Source organism: Lissotriton vulgaris, chromosome 3_1, assembly GCF_964263255.1.
Source record: "Lissotriton vulgaris chromosome 3_1, aLisVul1.2, whole genome shotgun sequence".
NCBI classification, from domain to species: domain Eukaryota; kingdom Metazoa; phylum Chordata; class Amphibia; order Caudata; family Salamandridae; genus Lissotriton; species Lissotriton vulgaris.
Window position 1 is genome coordinate 302332633 of NC_141689.1, and position 20283 is coordinate 302352915.

At 49.8% G+C, this 20283-nt stretch overlaps 1 protein-coding gene across 3 annotated transcripts in view; it reads right to left on the minus strand.

Annotated features, from left to right (window-relative positions):
* The window catches only part of ZFR (zinc finger RNA binding protein), a 691036-nt gene that overhangs the window by 561728 nt on the left and 109025 nt on the right, over positions 1-20283 (minus strand). For all 3 annotated transcript variants that reach the window (XR_015309278.1, XM_086960497.1, XM_086960498.1), the window contains 2 exons: positions 8457-8595; positions 6674-6895 (listed from right to left, as the gene is read on the minus strand). Coding sequence is in view for 2 of the 3 variants with exons in the window: in XM_086960497.1 (XP_086816623.1) it covers positions 6674-6895; positions 8457-8595 (361 nt within the window). In the remaining variant the exon portion in view is untranslated. The remainder of the gene's footprint in view (positions 1-6673; positions 6896-8456; positions 8596-20283) is intronic.

Genomic DNA, 20283 nt, shown 5'->3' on the forward strand with positions numbered 1-20283 from the left:
AATTTAAAAAAAGTTGGTTAGGCTTCCACTTGTATTATTTTGCCAAAACAGAAATTTAAGGGAAAAGTTAGGAGGTATCCTTTTACAGTGTGTTTGTACTCATGATCTACAGCTTCTAAAATTTAACGTTATGGCCCAGCTAATTCAAATTCTGTACCATTCACATTGGGGCGGAGGGAGTGGGGGTAGAAAATTGCTGGAAAATAGTAAATAGTAAAATCTCAGAAATTTGGTAGTGATGGTCAGCTACTCAAATCATAACTCATGCAACTGCTATGAATATCATTAGTCACCGACCAAGCTGCGCATCTAACTTCCCACCATAGATGACCAGACCATGCATTTAAGCACCTGTTAATTCCAGCTCCCATCGCACGTCATTTGGTGTGCATCCACCTGCAAATGCTTCTAGCCTCTACGTTTGGGTTGGACGCAGGGGTACAGGCTATGGAACTGCTCTTAACTCTGTCAATGCGTCCCCACCCCAGGTAGTTAACTGTGAGAGCGGAGTGGGGGAACTTACCATTTATAAGCTGCCACTTTTTTAGAGGCAGACCATAATCAATGTGCTTTCTTTTCTTAAGGGCTTTCCAGTAATAGTACGGTGACCTATGATGTCGCAGTTCGAATAGTTTACCTGTCGGTGTAGTTTTGCAGCTTGAAGATCTTTCTGGATTCACTATGCTGTGCATATTCCGCGGTCTTGTGGTTGGGTCCGGATTCGTAGTCTTTTCTTTGGTTTTTTTTTTGTAGCCCTTGTGGGCGTCGGCGTCACACCTCCTCGGGTGCATTTCCGGTGACGTCGGCATGCTTCCTGCGGAAGCTCCCACTCTTGGGCGCCATCTTCGGATTCTTTTTACCTTGTCTCTTTCTTTTCCGAAGCAATGGCAATGTTCTATTCAGGTGATAATTTCTTTACCACTTGTCCTTATATTCTCTTACTTCTTCTCCTCCTATTTTCCCTTTTTTTTTTTTTTGACCACCTCTTCTCTCTCCAGCCTCATCTTTCTGGCGGAGGTGGGTGGGTTCGCTAGTGAATCCAGAAAGATCTTCAAGCTGCAAAACTACACCGACAGGTAAGAAACTATTCGTTTTGCAGCGTGAATTTTTCTGGATTCACTATGCTGTGCGTAGATTTCGTAGCGGTTTCTCATTTCCGTGGGGGCTGGGTGGAAGATGAGCTCTGGTTTCTGAATATATGCTGGAGCACCCTTTGTCCGACTTGTGCTTCTTTGTTCATCTGAACATCCACGCAATAGTGCTTTGTGAATGTGTGCACCGAAGCCCATGTTGCCGCCAGGCATATGTCTTGTATGTGTGTATTGGCCAGGAAGGCTATTGTAGCCCCCTTTTTTCTAGTGGAGTGGGCGCGTGCCCCCTCTGCCAGTTCTTCTCCTGCCCTTTTGTGGCAGAGTTGGATTGTTTGCGCGATCCATCGTGCAATAGTGGTCTTAGTCACTGCCTTGCCCATGTAACTGTTGGCGAACGACACAAAGAACTGTTTAGTTTTCCTGTGTCCTTTTGTCCTTTCAATGTAATGCATGACCGCCCTTCTGGCGTCCAGGGTGTGCAGAGCTCGCTCTGCGCTAGTGGTTGGTTTTTGGAAAAAACTTGGTATCTGTATGGACTGGTTCATGTGGAACTTGGACACCACCTTCGGCATGAAGTGTGGGTCGGTCCTCATCACCACCCTGTCATTGTGTATTTGTAAGTAGGGCTCCTGTAGCGTTAGCGCTTGCAGCTCGCTCACTCACTCTGCGTAAGGACGTAATTGCAACCAGGAAAGCAGTTTTCATAGTTAGCATCTTCAAGGAGGCCTTGTGAAGCGGCTCGAAGGGCTCCTTCATGAGTTCCGTTAGAACCACGTTTAAGTTCCATGCCAGTGGTGGCACCCGCTTGGGTGGTGCAATCCTTTTTGCTCCTTCCAGGAACCTCTTTACAACTTGTGATGTGAAGAAGCTTCTGCCCATCTAACCCCTTGTGTATGCCACTATAGCCGCCAGGTGAACTCTCAAGGAGGACGAGCTGAGGTTTTTCTCCAGTAAGTGTGTCAGGTACTTCAGTATCTTGGAGTCCTTTTTCATTTTATTGTGGCGTCTCTCCTTCCTGCACCACATCGTGAATCTCCTCCACTTTGCGACATAGCACTTCCTTGTGCTGGGCCTTCGTGCCTCCCGAAGGACCCTGAGGGTGCTCTCTGGCAGTTTCAAATGTGCGAACTCTATGTCCTCAGGAGCCATGCTACTAGGCTTATGCTCTCTGGTTCTGGGTGCAGCACCTCTCCGTTCTGCATGGAGAGCAGGTCTTTTCTCCTGCCGAATCTGTGGGGTGCACACTGCGCCATCTCCATGATCTGCGAGTACCATGTCTGCCTCGCCCACTGTGGCGCGACCAGTATCAGGGTCATGGTGCTCGCTCTGCACTTGCTCAGTACTCTGTGTATCAGTGGTATCGGGGGGAAAAGCGTACGCAAATTTCCCGGACCAATCTATACATAGGGCATTCCCAAGGGACCCTTCTTCGTGTTGTCTGGATGCGAAGTTTCGGCATTTCGCATTCTGGCGTGTTGCAAACAGGTCCACTGATGGTGTTCCCCACCTGTTGAACAGCCTCCTTGTCTCCTGAGCATTGAGCTCCCACTCGTGGGATGCCGAGGTCGGTCTGCTCAGCCAGTCTGCCTGAATGTTCTCCTTCCCTGGTAGGTGTATGGCTAGCAGGTCTATCTGGAGAGGGATGGCCCACCTCCATATCTCCTGCGCCAGCGTCGAAAGCGTTGTTGACTGTGTTCCACCCTGTTTGTTGATGTAGAACATCGCCGTGGTGTTGTCTGTCTGTAGCAACACCCTTTGCCTGTACAGTCTTGTCTGGAAGGCTTTCAGTGCAAGGAAGATTGTCTTCAATTCGAGGTAATTGATGTGCTTTGTCGCATCTGCTGGCGTCCAAAGACCCCTCACTTTGAGTTCCTCCATGTGAGCGCCCCATCCCTTCAGGGATGCGTCCGTGGTGATGGTCACTGTCGGAGTTGGGAGTGTTAGAGGCTGTCCCCTTGTTAAGTTCTCCAAGGTCCACCATGTCATCTCCTTCTGCACTGCGTGCGTCACAAACACAAGATCCTCCCAACTGCCAGAAGCCTGTGACCATTGTTCCTGGAGCCATTCTTGCATGGGTCTCATGTGGAGCCGCACATTCGGCACTAGGTGGATGCACGATGCCATCATCCCCTGCTGGCGGTGTCTGCTCCGTCCAGGGCCGTCTTAAGGCAAGAATTTGCCGCGTTTTTCTCTTCTTCGATCCATTTTTCGGCCTTCTGCCTGGCATCCTGGGGTAGGTCCTTCACCAACTGCCCCAGCACCTCCATGATCAGGTACATGTGCCTGTTTAACAGGGCGTTGGAATTAGCCATGCGCCAGTGGGTCGCGGCATTCCGCTCGATCCTTCTCCCCACCAGATCCATCCTCTTGCTCTCCTTATCCGGTGGTGGGCCCGAGGTAGTGGATACGCTCGCCCTCTTCCTAGCTGTGGCCGTGATAATGGAGTCAGCGGAGACCTCGCCTCGAATGTAGGCCGGGTCCTTCGAGGAGTGTTTGTATTTTTTCTCTGTTCTGGGAGTTACCGCCTTGCATGTTGCGGGCTCTTTGAACGCTTCCTTTCCCTGAGCCAAGACGCTGTCGAGCATTGGAAGGAACTGGCTTCTTGTTTGTGTTGGGAGCAATGTCTCTAGCAGGAAGTCTGCTTTCTGCTTTTCTTCGTCGAGCTTTAACTTGAATGCAGTTGCGGCCGATTGTATCGCCGAGTTGTATGCCCCGATGTCGTCCGGCAGCGAGGGTCTCGAGGGGTATGAGTCGACCGCCTCTTCCGGGCTCTCGGTGTCGACGTCTAGGTAATCCTCCTCGTGTGGGTCAGAGGTGGCCGACTCGGCGTCCAACCTACTGCCCTCTTCGTCCTCATAGCTGTAATCCTCGTAGGGATTCTCTTCAGCTTCCCGGTCGTCGACCATCTCGTCGCTAGGCACATGGTCGTCGACGTGTTCCTCTTCCTCCTCGACCAGATCTAGCATGGCGTGCTTGGTCTTGTGTGGAATCGTGAAGGCACTCATCTCGGCGGCGACCTCCTTTCTCCGCTGCAAGAGGCTTGCCATCTCTGCTTCTAGCCGACGTCTTTTCCTTTCCACCTCGGCCGCGTTTTCGGCTTCGGAACGTTCGGCCCCTCTCTTCGTCGTCTGGTTCGGCGGCGAGACTTTCGACGTCGACGGCTTGGACGTTGAACTGGCTTTCGGGTCCTTGGACGGTGCCGAGGCTTTAGGGTCTTTCTCCCTCGACGTCGATCGGTCCCTTTCGGCGACGATCTTCGACGCTTTCTGCTGGTCAACAGCTTTCGGCGCCAGGGACTCCTTCTCCGAGGATCCGCTGGGCCTGCTTGTGGTCGCGGACGGCAGATGTCGCTGCGTCGGCGCCTTCGGGCTCTTGGCCTCGTACTTTCGAGACTCAGAGTCTCTCGTGTTCTTGTGGGACGTCGAGTCTCCTACCTTATCAGGCGTCTTCTTGTAATCGGTCTCTACGACCGTGTAGCTGTCGTCTTTGGCGGCAGCGTTGTCCTCCTCCTCCGAGGACATCCCCAGCTCGTACAGCGATGGCGTCTGGGATTTTCCTTCGAGGGCGGCGTGTGCTACCCTCTGTCTCTTCCTCACACGAAGGGTCTTCTGGGCGAAGACGGCGCAGGCGTTGCAGTCCTCGCTTCTGTGTTCTACCGGTAGGCAAAGGTTGCAAACCGGGTGCTGGTCCTTCTGCGCGTACTTGTGTCTGCAGTTCGGGCAGAACTTGAACGGCGTGTTGTCCATCCTCGTGCGTTCAGGCCTCCCTGACCGCGTGGACGTCGACGATCGTCGAAGTTCGAGGTTTTCACCTTCTTTTCTCCTCGTCAATGTTCTGCGAGGTCTTCTTTAGTCTTCTTCTTCCAAAATCTCCTCCAACTTCCACTCTTTTCAGTACTTTCTCCTAAAATGTCTGGAGCCCAACGGGAACGATCCAGACCCGACCGCGGAAAAAAGAATCTGAAGATGGCGCCCAAGAGTGGGAGCTTCCGCAGGAAGCATGCCGACGTCACCGGAAATGCACCCGAGGAGGTGTGACGCCGACGCCCACAAGGGCTACAAAAAAAAAAAAATAATAAACAAAGAAAAGACTACGAATCCGGACCCAACCACAAGACCGCGGAATATGCACAGCATAGTGAATCCAGAAAGATTCACGCTGCAAAAACTACGGTTCTGGCTTAAACTGGAATTGTTAACAGGATTCATGCACACGCTGATGGTGGTTCAAAAATGCTACGCTTGTAATATTTACCTGCACTACAGCTTTAGAGTGTCGGCCTAGACCCTCATTTTGTGCCTTTCAGGGTCTCTCTGGCGCATAAATAGATTATCAAGCATTATGAGAATCTGGATTTTCAGCTACACTTCCTGCTCCAGTCCAGTTGAATGCAGCAATGAAGACTTCCTCATTGATATGCTGTGACAACATCAATAGGTCATCCAAATTTGTTGTGGCAACCAACTAATAACCTGCAAGAAACAGATTAGCAGTATCTCCAAGCTTTAAAGTTTCAAAAACTACAAGTGGCCTGCTCTGTGATCTCTCTAAAAGCATATGGATTTGGCAGCACCTTTTGCTAAAATCCCTTGAAAAGTGACGTTGTGATCAAACGGCAAAGCTTTCTGATGATAGGTTAAGGGGGATGAGGTCATATGTTTCCTGGAATGAGTCTGAGGTGGCATCATACCTTGATGGCTAGGACTTGCGTTCTGCAATGAAGGGCTTGGGGAAGGTAAAGTCTTCCTCTTGCAGAGTGATTTTTTTTTTAAACAAAATCTGGGACTGCAGAGGAATCTTAATCCCATTTCAATACAAAAAAACTTTTTATTCTGACTAACTCAGTGTCTGGGATATCAGCACTGTCCTTCAACGTACAAAACCTTCACATTATACTTCTGGTCGAGTTCAGCCCTAAAGTCTCAACATTTATCAGGTATTCCTTCCTAAGCTCGTTGCTACTGGTACTTACCTGCAAGCTGACTTTGCTGCATGCTGGAATGTTCCCTACCCAGAGGAGCCTTTCCTGCCTGTGAGAAAGAGCATCCTTTTGAGTAGCACTCTTTACCCCCAGGCCTTCATGATACACAGTGGTAAAAAAAAAAGTCTAATGTTTCACATTAAATTCCAATTTTCGATGACAGATTATTTTAATGAAATGTTCCTACATGTGTTCGTAAATATATATCCACAAAACATGTCCATATAGCAATGAAAACGTTAATAGTGGCAAGGCAATTCCAGCAAGGAAACAAAGACTCAGACGTAAAGTGTCAAAATGTGAATGGACCATTCTGTCCTCAAAGTGCTGTATCTTCCTCTACAAGAAGAGAAGCATTATTCTGCATTGAAACAGTATTTAGCATTAAAGAGGAATATTTATAAAATGACATGAACCTCAAGTACACTAAATATAGTACAAAAGTATGCTATGACATACAACAGGTCTTGAACCCACTTTCCATTATTGTTTATCAATTATGGCCATCAGCATGCATAAATTCACATACCCAAGCATGTAGATTTCTGTTTCCTAGGAAGGAGGTAAGATGTGCTAAAAACAATTTAAAAGATGCACATACCAGAGTAAGTGACTGCTGTTGTACCATATGTAGCGCCTTGAGTATAGGATGGAACAACAGTAGCGGCAGCTGCTACAGGTTGCACAGTGGAAGACACTGGATAAATAGAAAATGTAGTTGTAGCTGGACTTTGGGTCGCCGGTTTTATGGCAGTCACTTGTCGAGTTGGTTGAGCTTGCGTATACTGCGCAGCACCTTGACTGTACGCTGCTTTTGGAGCAACTTAAAAGGTTAAAAAAAAGTATTTAAAATGCCATTGCAACATATGTTTATTCACTATGGAAACAAGTTTTAAAACGTTACAAATAGTAACAGTCCCTCCTACTGATGAGCACTCTGTGAAGGTAAAATTAAAATATATATATATATATATATATATACACACACACATACATTCATATATACATATATATATATACACACACACACACACACCATAAAGGGATACTGGGAAATCTAGCAATATCACAAACAATGTAAAAGGTTTACTCTGCAAAATCAAGGCATGTCAATTTGCAGATTTTAAACGACTAAACTCAAACTGATACGTACGCATCTGAATGAAAATGTGCGAGAAAATATTGCAGAACATTCAAAACTTAGTAGGCTGGAAGCCAGAATCCAGGTCAAACGGATAAATACCCCACAGTCCCAGGCATTTTCACACCTATTGGGATAAGAAGGTGTGGCTAAATTCTAACTTGCCTGGGGTAAGATGGAACCTGCCAAGTATGCCCTCCACCACCTTCTCTCGACCAAAGGGATTTAATTCTAACCCAATCTCAGAGGTCCTTGGTTAGAGTAGCCACTCACTGGGCATTCAAGTTCATGGCTTTGATGTTGCACTTAAAAATTGCAATTGCTGTTCCCTACACACATCATCTTATTAACAGTGAGCTTAGCATGGGTTTGGTCAGGATTTAATCAACGCAGACACCCAGAGCAGGTTTAACTGATCTGATCTTAGTCTCGTTTTCAAACAAGCATTTGCATGCAATAGGTCTCGCATTTCCAAGAGTTCAAGCTATTGGCATAGTAAATGACAATGCCTTTTATTTATCGGTTTTGATAATTAACATAAATAAAAGGCATTGTCAAGTATAATGCAATTAGCTCAAACTCTTGTAAATGCGAGACCTATTTCATATCAAACAAAGGCAGCCTTGGTCCCGGACTGTTTGGAAAGTAAAAGCACGCATGGCACGCTGAATGTTGCAGGAAAGCATGTCGTACCTGTCGCGGGAGAAACTCATTAAAGAAAATGGTGCTTACAGACTAGAAAAGTCGTACTTTGTAACAATCAAAGTAAAAGAGCCAGTCCTCATGGGAGGTTACAAATGAAGACAAGGCGGTACCAAGGAGGAACTATGCCTATTAATGCATCAGAAGCCAGCATTTATGAAGGACAATGTCAAGCCAATGACAAATATGGGTAGAGAGTGGGCAGCGCTTCAAGTCCATACTCTTATACATCATGCCTCGAAGAGCAGCACATGCGCCTCCCAGGCTCGACCTAAAAAGCAAACAAATCCTAAGAGATGAAGTGGGAAAAGGACAATGCTCTCTACTAGAATTAAAGACAATTTAAGGGATACTAAAAAATAGCCAAGTTAATTTTGCATGTAGATTGAGGCAGTATTGCACATTCCACACCTGGCAAATGCATTGCCAGGTTTAGAACCTTTGCTTTCAAATGCTCTTCCTGAAGCTTGATCCAAGTATGGATTTGTGAACTACACAGTGATGGTATTAATAGACATACAATTTAGATTAACTGACCTACCTGTCTGGTAGTAGGATTCTACTACAGATGGCTGAGACTGTGCTACAACTGCAGCTGCAGTTGCCGTAGGCTGTTGGTAGTACTGCTTGCTGTCGTAGGCCACAGCTGGGGCAGTAGATCTAACATATGAGTAAGTATCCTATAAATAAAAAATATAGTGTAGTCTCAAAATCATGTTAAGTATTTAAGCAATCTACAGTACACAGAATATTCAAATACAAAATAAGTTTCATAACGTAGCAATCATGGCTCCAGTTCGCTTTCATAAAGGCCCTCCAACCACCATCAGTGGCCTTACATGTTCCTAATCCCACACTAGACTTTAAGATACTAGCCTCAACATGGAAAGGAATATGCTACTTACCAGTATGCATCTGTTCTTGACATGTAGGGCTGCTGACATTCATATCTGTGCATAGATCGCCGCCTAGTGTTGGGTCCGGATGATTGCACATTGTTGTCCTGGAACTTTCCGTGGTGCCTCATCAAAGGCTGCGGCTAACACCCACTCTACTCACTCAGATCCATGGAGACATACAACATCCAGATCCGCAACAACTGAACCTTGCAATCTGGCTCCTGAAGTCTTAGAGTTTGGGCACCTAAACTTACCTCCTGACTGTATGAACATTATCAAAGAGGCAAGAAAACCTACAACCAGAGCTTGTTACGCTGCGAAGTGGAAGCGTTTTGTCATTTACTGCAATAACAATGACATAAACCCACTAGATGCTTCAACGCAAAATATAATTTACTATCTTTTGCACCTACATTGTTGCAATTTAGCCTATTCATCTATAAGAATACACTTAGCTGCCATCGCAGCTTATCTTCAGAACAGACAGCATCTTTCGCTATTCAGAGTACCTGCAATTAAGGCATTCATGGAGGGACTCAAAAGAATAATTCCCCCAAAATACCCACCTTCACCTGTCTGGAACATAAACGTTGTTTTAACCAGACTAATGGGACCACCATTTGAACGTTGTGTACCATGGTTGCCTCACCCATGTTGGAGCAACCAGGATCAGGGTCAGTGAATGCTGGCGTAGTTTGTGTGCCACTAGCGGTATTAACGGTGCTGGGGGAAAAGCGTACACAAATCTTCCTGACCAGTTCATCCATATCGTATTCCCCTGCGACTGCGGATGTGGGAACCTGGTGGCAAAGTACTGGCATTTTGCCTTTTCCTTTGTGGCGAACAGGTCTATCTCTGGTTGTCCCCACTGTTGGAAGTATGGTTGGAGCACTGTGGGGTGAATCTCTGAGCAGATCCGCTATTTGGTTGTCCTTGCCTGGGAGGTGTTCCGCCATGGGAAAAATGTTTCTTTGAATGGCCCACTTCCACATGTTTTGTGCTAGATGTCATAGCTGTGGAGAGTGTGTTCCTCCCTGTTTCTGTATGTAGTACATTGCAGTCATGTTGTCCGTCCGGATCAACACAGCTTTGTTGCATAAATGTACTTTGAACGCTTTCATTGACAGAAAAATTGCCATCATTTCTAGCAAGTTGATGTGCATTTTCTTTTGTTGTACTGTCCATAGGCCTTGTACTGTGTATTGAATGACATGGGCTCCCCATCCTATTAGGGATGCGTCCGTTGTCAACACTATTTGTGGTACAGGCTCCTGGAACAGTCGTCCCTTGCAAAGGTTTTGTGGATTCCACCAATGCAGAGAGTTGTATGCACGACTGGTTACCAACACTAGGTCTTTTGATTGTCCTTGAGCCTGGTTCCACTGCCGTGCTAAGCACTCCTGTAACGGACGCATGTGTAGTCTGGCATGGGGGACTATGAAGATGCAGGAGGCCATCATGCCTATGAGTTGCATAAACACTCGAGCAGAGAGCGAGTGTTGGGGCTTGAATTTTTTGATTAGTAGCTGCATACTGTGTATTCTTGCAGCGTTTGGGTATGCCTTTGCGGTCAGAGTATTTATTGTTGCTCCCAGGTACTGCTGTACATGGGATGGCTGAAGGTGAGATTTCTGGTAGTTTAACGTGAAGCCTAGGCTGTGCGGTTGGTGAATTCTTTTGGACATGTGGCTGGCACACTGCTGGGCTGACTGCGTTTATTAGCCAGTCGTCTAGGTACGGGTAGACGTGAATATGTTGTCTTCTTAAATGTGCAACCACTGTCGCTAGGCATTTTGTGAACACCCTTGGAGCTGTTACACCAAATGGAAGGACCTTGAACTGGTAATGTTGATTTAATAGCGTGAACCTGAGATACTTCCTGTGAGCTGGATGTATCGGGATATGGAAATATGCATCTTTGAGATCTAATGTTGCGAGGAAGTCTCCCAGCTGCAACAGTGGTAACACTTGTTGTAGAGTGAGCATATGAAAATGTTATGATAAGATGTAATGATTTAGGGGTCTGAGGTCCAATATTGGTCTGAGAGACCCGTCCTTTTTGGGGATGAGGAAGTATAGTGAATATACTCCTGTACCTTGATGTTCTAATGGTACTAGTTCTATGGCCCCTTTTTGCAGCATGCTGATGACTTCTTGCTGCAATAAGTTTAGGTGTTCTACAGACATAGGACGGTTTTTTGGAGGTATGTTGGGTGGTGTGGAGGTTAGCTCTAGGCAATAGCCATTTTGGAATATTTGCCTTACCCACTTGTCTGTATTGATGTTTTCCCAGACTGGTAGGAATTGTTGAAATCGTCCCCCGACCAGTGTTATATGGTCTGGGGGTAGCACAAAGGAGTCACTGCTTAGTATTGGTAGAGGATCTGGTGGTGTTGTTCCCTCGTCCTCTGCCTATGTTGTTATTTCCCCGGTATCCACCTCTATTGTTCTTATTGTAGGTGGTTTGTGTGTTTCACTTGTAGCTTGTGGTCTGCTGTGATGAGTTGCCTCTTGCAGCCCCCCTGTAACTTGAGCGATGAAAGGAGCCCCTATGTTGCTGTGACTGTAGGACTCCCATAGACTTTGCTGTCTTAGTGTCATCAGGTAAATGCTGGAGAAGTGTTTCTAAGGTATCATAGTGTGCCCTGTCATACCTAGCTAACAGGGCTGGCGAGTTAGATATTCTCCATATGTTAGCTGCCTGTGCGGCTACCCTTTTTCCCGAAGCCTCAAAGATTTTTGATTCTTTGTCGGGAGGTGGAGCTTCCCCAGTAGTTTGAGAGTATGCACGTTTACGTTCATTTGCCACCACTAAAGAATCCAAAGGCAGTTGTCCCTTAATATATGTAGGGTCTAGAGGCGCTGGCCTGTATTTCCTCTCTATTCTTGGGTTAATGACCCTTGCCTTAGTGGTATCTTTAAATAGGTCTCCTGCATGTTTAAGTACCCCTTTCAACATAGGTAGTGTTTTAACTGTTATTTCTGATGTGGCAAAAGTCTCAGAGGAAATCTTCCTCCACAGGGTCTGCATGCATGTCCACATTGTGATGGAGGGCTGCCCTTTCGATTAATGAATTAAAAGCAGCTGTGTCCTCTGTAGGAGAAGGCCTAGCAGGGTTTGCAGGTGTATCAGGAATGTGTTGAGTCACCAGGAAGTATTGGGTCAGCCCATGGTTGAGTGCGACTGTCTTGGTCAGTGTCTAATGGGTAGCTGTATTCCTGATTATATTCCTCATCCACCTCCTCATCGGAGTGTGTGGGTGTATAGGAGTATTGGTTAGGCCTAGTTGGCTGAATAGTCTCAAACAGAATAGGTGAGGTAGAACAGTCCCTTTTCTTTTTGAGTGGTATATTGTAAGTTCCTTTCAGGCTCTGGTCTTATTTTCCTCTTGTAGAGAGTGACTTTCCCAGAGTTTGGGTCGATGTAAAGTTTTGACTGTTCAACTGATTCAGAGTTGGATGTAGGACTTCCTGTTCAGCAGTTGTGGGTGTTTTAGCCAAAGTCTTTTGCTTAGTTTGTTTTGTCTTTGTTTTCGAGGAAGTTGGGAGGCCAAACTTAATCGTTCCGATGTTTTTTTGTGGCGCTACAGTTTGTTTCTGTAGTGCTTGTGTCTTTGGAGCCGAAGTTTTTCCTGTGTCGACCGTTTTCTTCGGTTCGATTATGGCCTTGTGTCCTTGGGTCGATTTTGGAACCGATGTCTTCGGATCGACGCCCTTTGGTGTTGGTTCGATGGCCTTTTTCGGCTCGATTTTCTTGTGCTCGATTGTTTTCTTTACCGGAGCCAATGGTTTGTCGCCTTTTAGTTTGGGGTAGACAACCTTCTTTGGATCGAGTCTCTTTTTTGTGTTGTCGGCCGTCAACGCCGATGTTTTCGGTTCGACGCCCTTTTGTCTTGGAGTCGATATAGGGCCGCTGGTTTAAAGCTCGACGACCCTTGTATTAGACGCCGATGGATCGATATAGTTGGGCCCAAAGACTGTATTGTCGACGAGTTTCTTCGGTGCCGACTCCGATGGATCGGCGTAGTGTGGTCCGAAGACCGTGTAGTCTATCAGTTCCACCATTTTTGGTTTCGATATCACCAATCTCGGAGTATGTTGATCCGATGGCTCTTTGTGAATATTCTTAGCCTGGCTGTATTGCGGGCTATAGAATGTCTTTCGAGATCTTGGCTAAGGCCTTGTGGCGATGCCTCGACCTGAGCCTGTGGAACCATGGAGGTAAAGGTATAGGCCCCCGTACTCACGGTTGGGCCCGGTTCATCACTGGAGTCGTCCTCTACGGCTCCCATCCCTTGTTAGTCGTCCCCTACCTCGACAATGTCTTCATCCTCCTCGATGTAGTAGTCTGTCATGCTCAGATTCCTGATCCGACAGTTGTTCATATTCTTCGGCCTCGACAAGATTGACTTCGTCGCCAAAGATATTATCTGGCTCTGGCGCTGGTTTCTGCATGATGAGTCTAGCGGCCCGTCGAGTCCGAAGTGTCTTTTTGGATCGAAATTGGGCGCAGGCTAGGCAGTCGGCTTCGTTATGTTCGGGAGATAAACACTTGTTACAAACTGGGTGTTTATCGATATGTGGGTATTAACAGTTACAAAGAGGACATCTTTTAAATGGGCTCTTTTCCATCGACGATAGGTCGCGTAGCGCCGAGAAGGCCCGCTGCCTGATTCGACGTCCCAAAGTGATTAAAGTCTGTAAAGAAGCTGTTGGCACCGATTCGAGACAATACCGATGATACCGAAGGCCTTTTGGCCTCTAGAGAGTGTAGTTTTGATTCCGAATTTCGAGTAAAGGAAAGTACATCCGAACCCAATGGCGTAAAAAAACAATCTAAGGATGGAGAGGATGCCCATGCACACTGTAGTCCAGGGGAGGAGCCACCTATCTCGTGATACTTCGACGACTCTTCCAGGACAACAATGTGCAATCATCCGGACCCAACACTAGGCGGCGATCTATGCACAGATATGAATTCAGCAGCCCACATGCCTCGAACCTCAACTTATCTTCCATTTAAAGCAATACCTCAAATATTATGTATCCCCTTATCTTGAAATAACCACCACAACAGGCTGTTCTCCATTTCCAACTATTCACAAAGCCACAAAAACATGGAAGGCTGGTCTCAGAGGATACAGGCATATTCAGCATCTACAAATGCACATTTGTAGGCAGATAGTTCACTTACAGCACATTGGGCATTTCGGTTGGTGATATCTGCAGTAAAAATCCCCAAGTTATCATTTAACATCTCCCAACAGCACACTATCATGATAGACCAGATCCTACCTGTGGACTGGTCTGACCATCACCTTATCCTATTTCACATTACCCAAACAATATCTAATCAACCCCCCACCAACCCATCACCTTTCACCTTTATGAAGACGACACCCAGATCTGGAAACGCCCTCCTTTGAAGATATTCAAAGACTAAACAAAACTCTTAAAGAAGTCCAGCATTGGCTATCCATGAACCACCTCAAACTAAACCAAGACAAAACTGAAATTCTCCTCTTCTACACAAAGAAGGAACCCCCCAAATCATGGAATGGCCTAAAGAAATCGATGCTTTCAACTGTAATCTCACTCTGGCTAACTCCACCAAATCATTAGTATTTACCCTAGACCCAAACTTGACATGGTCAGTCACATCAAGAACTGAGCGAAGAGTGCCTTCCTCAATCTGAAGCTTCTCAACAAAATAAAACCCTTCATCCCGCCCAACGACCTCAAACAAGCCACCCAATACTTGGTGTTATCCAGACTCAACTACGGAAATGCTATCCTCACCGGTGCAGCTAAATCCCACCTAGCCCCCCTCAAAACTCTAAACGCAGCAGCCAGAATGGTCACCAGAGTCAGAAAAATTGAGCACATTGCACCCACACTCAAAGATCTGAAATGGCTCCCAATAGAGAGGTGTGGCAGCTTCAGAACCGCCTGCCTCACGCATAATGCCCTCCACACAGGGAAACCTGAATACCTGGCCTCCAAACTCAACAAGCATTTACAATGCAATGGTCTCGGCATTATTAAAGGTAGAGCTGTTGGCATTGCTCATGACATTGGTTTTTTTTAAAATCCTAACTAAATGGCATTGTCATTTACATTGCCAATAGCTTAATAGCTCACAAATGCATGACCTATTGCATTTACACCCACACAGAGCCACACACACCCGAGCCCCACACACACACACCCCGAGCCCCACACACACACCCCGAGCCCCCCCCACACACACACACACCCCCAGAGCCCCCCCCACACAAACACACACCCCCAGAGCCCCACACACACACCCAGAGCCCCCCACACACACACACACCCAGAGCCCCCCACACACACACCCAGAGCCCCCCCCACACACACACCCAGAGCCCCCCCCACACACACACACCCAGAGCCCCCCCCCACACACACACACACCCCCAAGCCCCACACACACACACCCCCAAGCCCCACACACACACACCCCCAGAGCCCCACACACACACACCCCCAGAGCCCCACACACACACACCCCCAGAGCCCCACACACAAACACAGAGCCCCCTACACACACACAGAGAGCCCCCCCACACACACACACCCAGAGCCCCCCACACACACACACACACCCAGAGCCCCCCACACACACACACACACCCAGAGCCCCCCACACACACACACCCACCCAGAGCCCCCCACACACACACACACACCCAGAACCCCCCCACACACACACACCTAGAGCCCCCCCCACACACACACCCAGAGCCCCCACACACACACACACCCAGAGCCCCCACACACACAGACCCAGAGCCCCACACACACAGACCCAGAGCCCCACACACACAGACCCAGAGCCCCACACACACAGACCCAGAGCCCCACACACACACAGACCCAGAGCCCCACACACACAGACCCAGAGCCCCACACACACAGACCCAGAGCCCCACACACACAGACCCAGAGCCCCACACACACAGACCCAGAGCCCCACACACACAGACCCAGAGCCCCACACACACAGACCCAGAGCCCCACACACACAGACCCAGAGCCCCACACACACACACCCAGAGCCACACACACACACACACCCAGAGCCACACACACCCAGAGCCACACACACCCAGAGCCACACACACCCAGAGCCACACACACACACACCCAGAGCCACACACACACACACCCAGAGCCACACACACACACACCCAGAGCCACACACACACACACACCCAGAGCCACACACACACCCACACACACCCACCCACACCCAGAGCCACACACACACACACCCACACACACCCAGAGCCACACACACACACACCCAGAGCCACACACACACACCCAGAGCCACACACACACACCCAGAGCCACACACACACACCCAGAGCCACACACACACACCCAGAGCCACACACACCCAGAGCCACACACACACAGAGCCACCCACACACAGAGCCACCCACACACACCCAGAGCCACACACACACACACCCAGAGCCACACACACACACACCCAGAGCCACACACACACACACCCAGAGCCACACACACACACACACACCCAGAGCCACACACACACACACACACCCAGAGCCACACACACACACACCCAGAGCCCCACACACACACACCCAGAGCCCCACACACACACACCCAGAGCCCCACACACACACACACACACACACACCCAGAGCCCCACACACACACACATCCAGAGCCCCACACACACACACACCCAGAGCCACACACATCCAGAGCCACACACCCAGAGCCACACACACACACCCAGAGCCACACACACACACCCAGAGCCACACACACACACCCAGAGCCACACACACACACCCAGAGCCACACACACACACCCAGAGCCACACACACACACCCAGAGCCACACACACACATCCAGAGCCACACACACACATCCAGAGCCACACACACACACCCAGAGCCACACACACACACCCAGAGCCACACACACACACCCAGAGCCACACACACCCAGAGCCACACACACACACCCAGAGCCACACACACACACCCAGAGCCACACACACCCAGAGCCACACACACACACCCAGAGCCACACACACACACCCAGAGCCACACACACACACCCAGAGCCACACACACACACCCAGAGCCACACACACCCAGAGCCACACACACCCAGAGCCACACACACACACCCAGAGCCACACACACCCAGAGCCACACACACACACACACACACCCAGAGCCACACACACACACACCCAGAGCCACACACACACACACCCAGAGCCACACACACACACACCCAGAGCCACACACAGAGCCACACACACACACCCAGAGCCACACACCCAGAGCCCCACACACCCAGAGCCCCACACACACACACCCAGAGCCCCACACACCCAGAGCCCCACACACACACACATCCAGAGCCACACACACACACACACACATCCAGAGCCCCCCACACACACACACACATCCAGAGCCCCACACACACATCCAGAGCCCCACACACACATCCAGAGCCCCACACACACATCCAGAGCCCCACACACACATCCAGAGCCACACACACACACACATCCAGAGCCACACACACACATCCAGAGCCACACACACACACACACACACCCAGAGCCCCCCCACACACACACACACACCCAGAGCCCCCCACACACACACACACACACACACCCAGAGCCCCACACACACACCCACCCAGAGCCACACACACACACACACACAGAGCCACACACACACACACACACAGAGCCACACACACACACACAGAGCCACACACACACACCCACAGAGCCACACACACACACACAGAGCCACACACACACACACACAGAGCCACACACACACCCAGAGCCACACACACACACCCAGAGCCACACACACACCCAGAGCCCCACACACACCCAGAGCCCCACACACACCCAGAGCCACACACACACCCAGAGCCACACACACACATCCAGAGCCACACACACACACCCACAGAGCCACACACACACCCAGAGCCCCACACACACACACCCAGAGCCCCACACACACACACCCAGAGCCCCACACACACACACACATCCAGAGCCCCACACACACACACACACCCAGAGCCCCACACACACACCCACAGAGCCACACACACACACAGAGCCACACACACACACAGAGCCACACACACACCCACAGAGCCACACACACACACACACACACACATCCAGAGCCACACACACACACACACATCCAGAGCCACACACACACACACACATCCAGAGCCACACACACACACACACATCCAGAGCCACACACACACACACACATCCAGAGCCCCACACACACACACACATCCAGAGCCCCACACACACACACACACATCCAGAGCCACACACACACATCCAGAGCCACACACACACATCCAGAGCCACACACACACACACACACACCCAGAGCCCCCCCACACACACACACACCCAGAGCCCCCCCACACACACACACACCCAGAGCCCCACACACACACACACACCCAGAGCCCCACACACACACACACCCAGAGCCCCACACACACACACACCCAGAGCCACACACACACACCCAGAGCCACACACACACACCCACACACCCAGAGCCACACACACACACACCCACACACACCCAGAGCCACACACACACACACACACCCAGAGCCACACACACACACACACACCCAGAGCCACACACACACACACATCCAGAGCCCCCCACACACATCCAGAGCCCCCCACACACATCCAGAGCCCCCCACACACACCCAGAGCCCCACACACACACACACACACCCAGAGCCCCCCACACACACTGTTAGAAACGGGACCCTGGCTGGCCAAGACTCGCGTCGAGGTCAGTCAGGGATCACCATTCCTAAGGTCAGGGCAAGGGAGTTACACGCCAAGATAACCCCTACTCGCCCTCTAGGTAACGTGGCGCGAGCAGTCAAGGCTAAACTTGGAGGCGATATGAGTTAAGTATTTGCGCACACACCCCAGCAACAACACCCAAGGCCCACCACAAAGGAAACTCCACACAAGGTTATATAAAAAATAGCCTTTGTATTACAATAAACATACATTAGATAACACACACTTTACATTGTGCCAGAGGCACGGGCAGAATTTACAGGGGATATTTACAAGACAGGGCCACCTGGACCACTGTCAGGAATCAGCACTTTTAGAAGTAACACTTTTAAAAATAGCACTTAGGATGTAAAACTGTAGCACAAAGATAACATACAACCAGTCACTACTGGTACCAGGTGAGCACCACCTATGCAACCCTCACTATCTTAGGAGATTACACTAGGGACCTGGGCCTCGCTAGTACCACCTGCACTAGGGAGAAAACAACCACCTAAGTATTACAATACCTGTAGGGGTGTAAGAAAGAAAACACATGATGCATCACAATACATTCAGCGGTGTAAAAGGACAAAGCACATGACGCATCGCAATACATTCAGAGGTGTAAGCAAAATGAACAATTGCGCCAAACTCACGTAAGTCACCACCTGTGACTGTCCCTAGGCCCTCTGGCCTTGTTGGGGCTAGGACGCCCTGTGTCCCAATGTCAGGGGGCCTAAACGTGGCAGTTGCCCACAAAGTGCTGGGCAACTGGTGTAGATAATGAGGGTCAACGCTGGAGCCTCGCAGGCTCTGACCAAATCTACTGTCCCCCAAAGAGCCTCGCTGGGCTCTAAAGTACGTAATGTTCCTGAGCCTTTCTGGGGCTCTAAACACACTGTGGCACCTTTGAGCCTCTCTCAGGGCTCCAGAACCGACAATGCCCTTGGGTTGGGGAGCCTCGCAGGCTCTGTAGAACAAATGCCCCCCTGAGCCCCACTGGGCTCTGCACACAATGCCTGGAGCCTCTTTCAGGGCTCCGAACACGAAATGGGGGCGTAGTTGGAGTCCCCCTCCTGGGGACTCCGAGAACCAAGTAATGCCCACACGAGCCTCTCTTAGGCTCGAAAACGAAGGAAATGCCACCTGGAGCCTCGGGGTTCCCAAGGACCAATGCGCCCGTTGCTGGAGCCTCTCTCAGGCTCTAAGGAATGCCTTGGGTTGGGGGGAGCCTCGAGAACTGGAGCAGCACTCACCGGGACTTTTGCTGGTGCTGCGCGTCTCTCCTCAGCGGCGGCGTCTCTCCTCAGCGGCGGCTCCTCTCCTCAGCAGCGGCTCCTCTCCTCAGCAGCGGCTCCTCTCCTCAGCAGCGGCTCCTCTCCTCAGCTGCGGGCGGCCTCCGGTGATCCTCTGTTCTGCTCACCAGGTGCCAGGCGGGCCCTCCCGTTCCCCGGGGGGGCCCCACTCGATCCGGCGCTGGTGTCTCGGGCTTCCCTGCAGCTTCCCCCAGCTGGGCCAATCCCAGCGCGGCTCAAGGGCGGGACTTCCGGGTTGCTCCAGACCTGGCAACGTCCTGCTG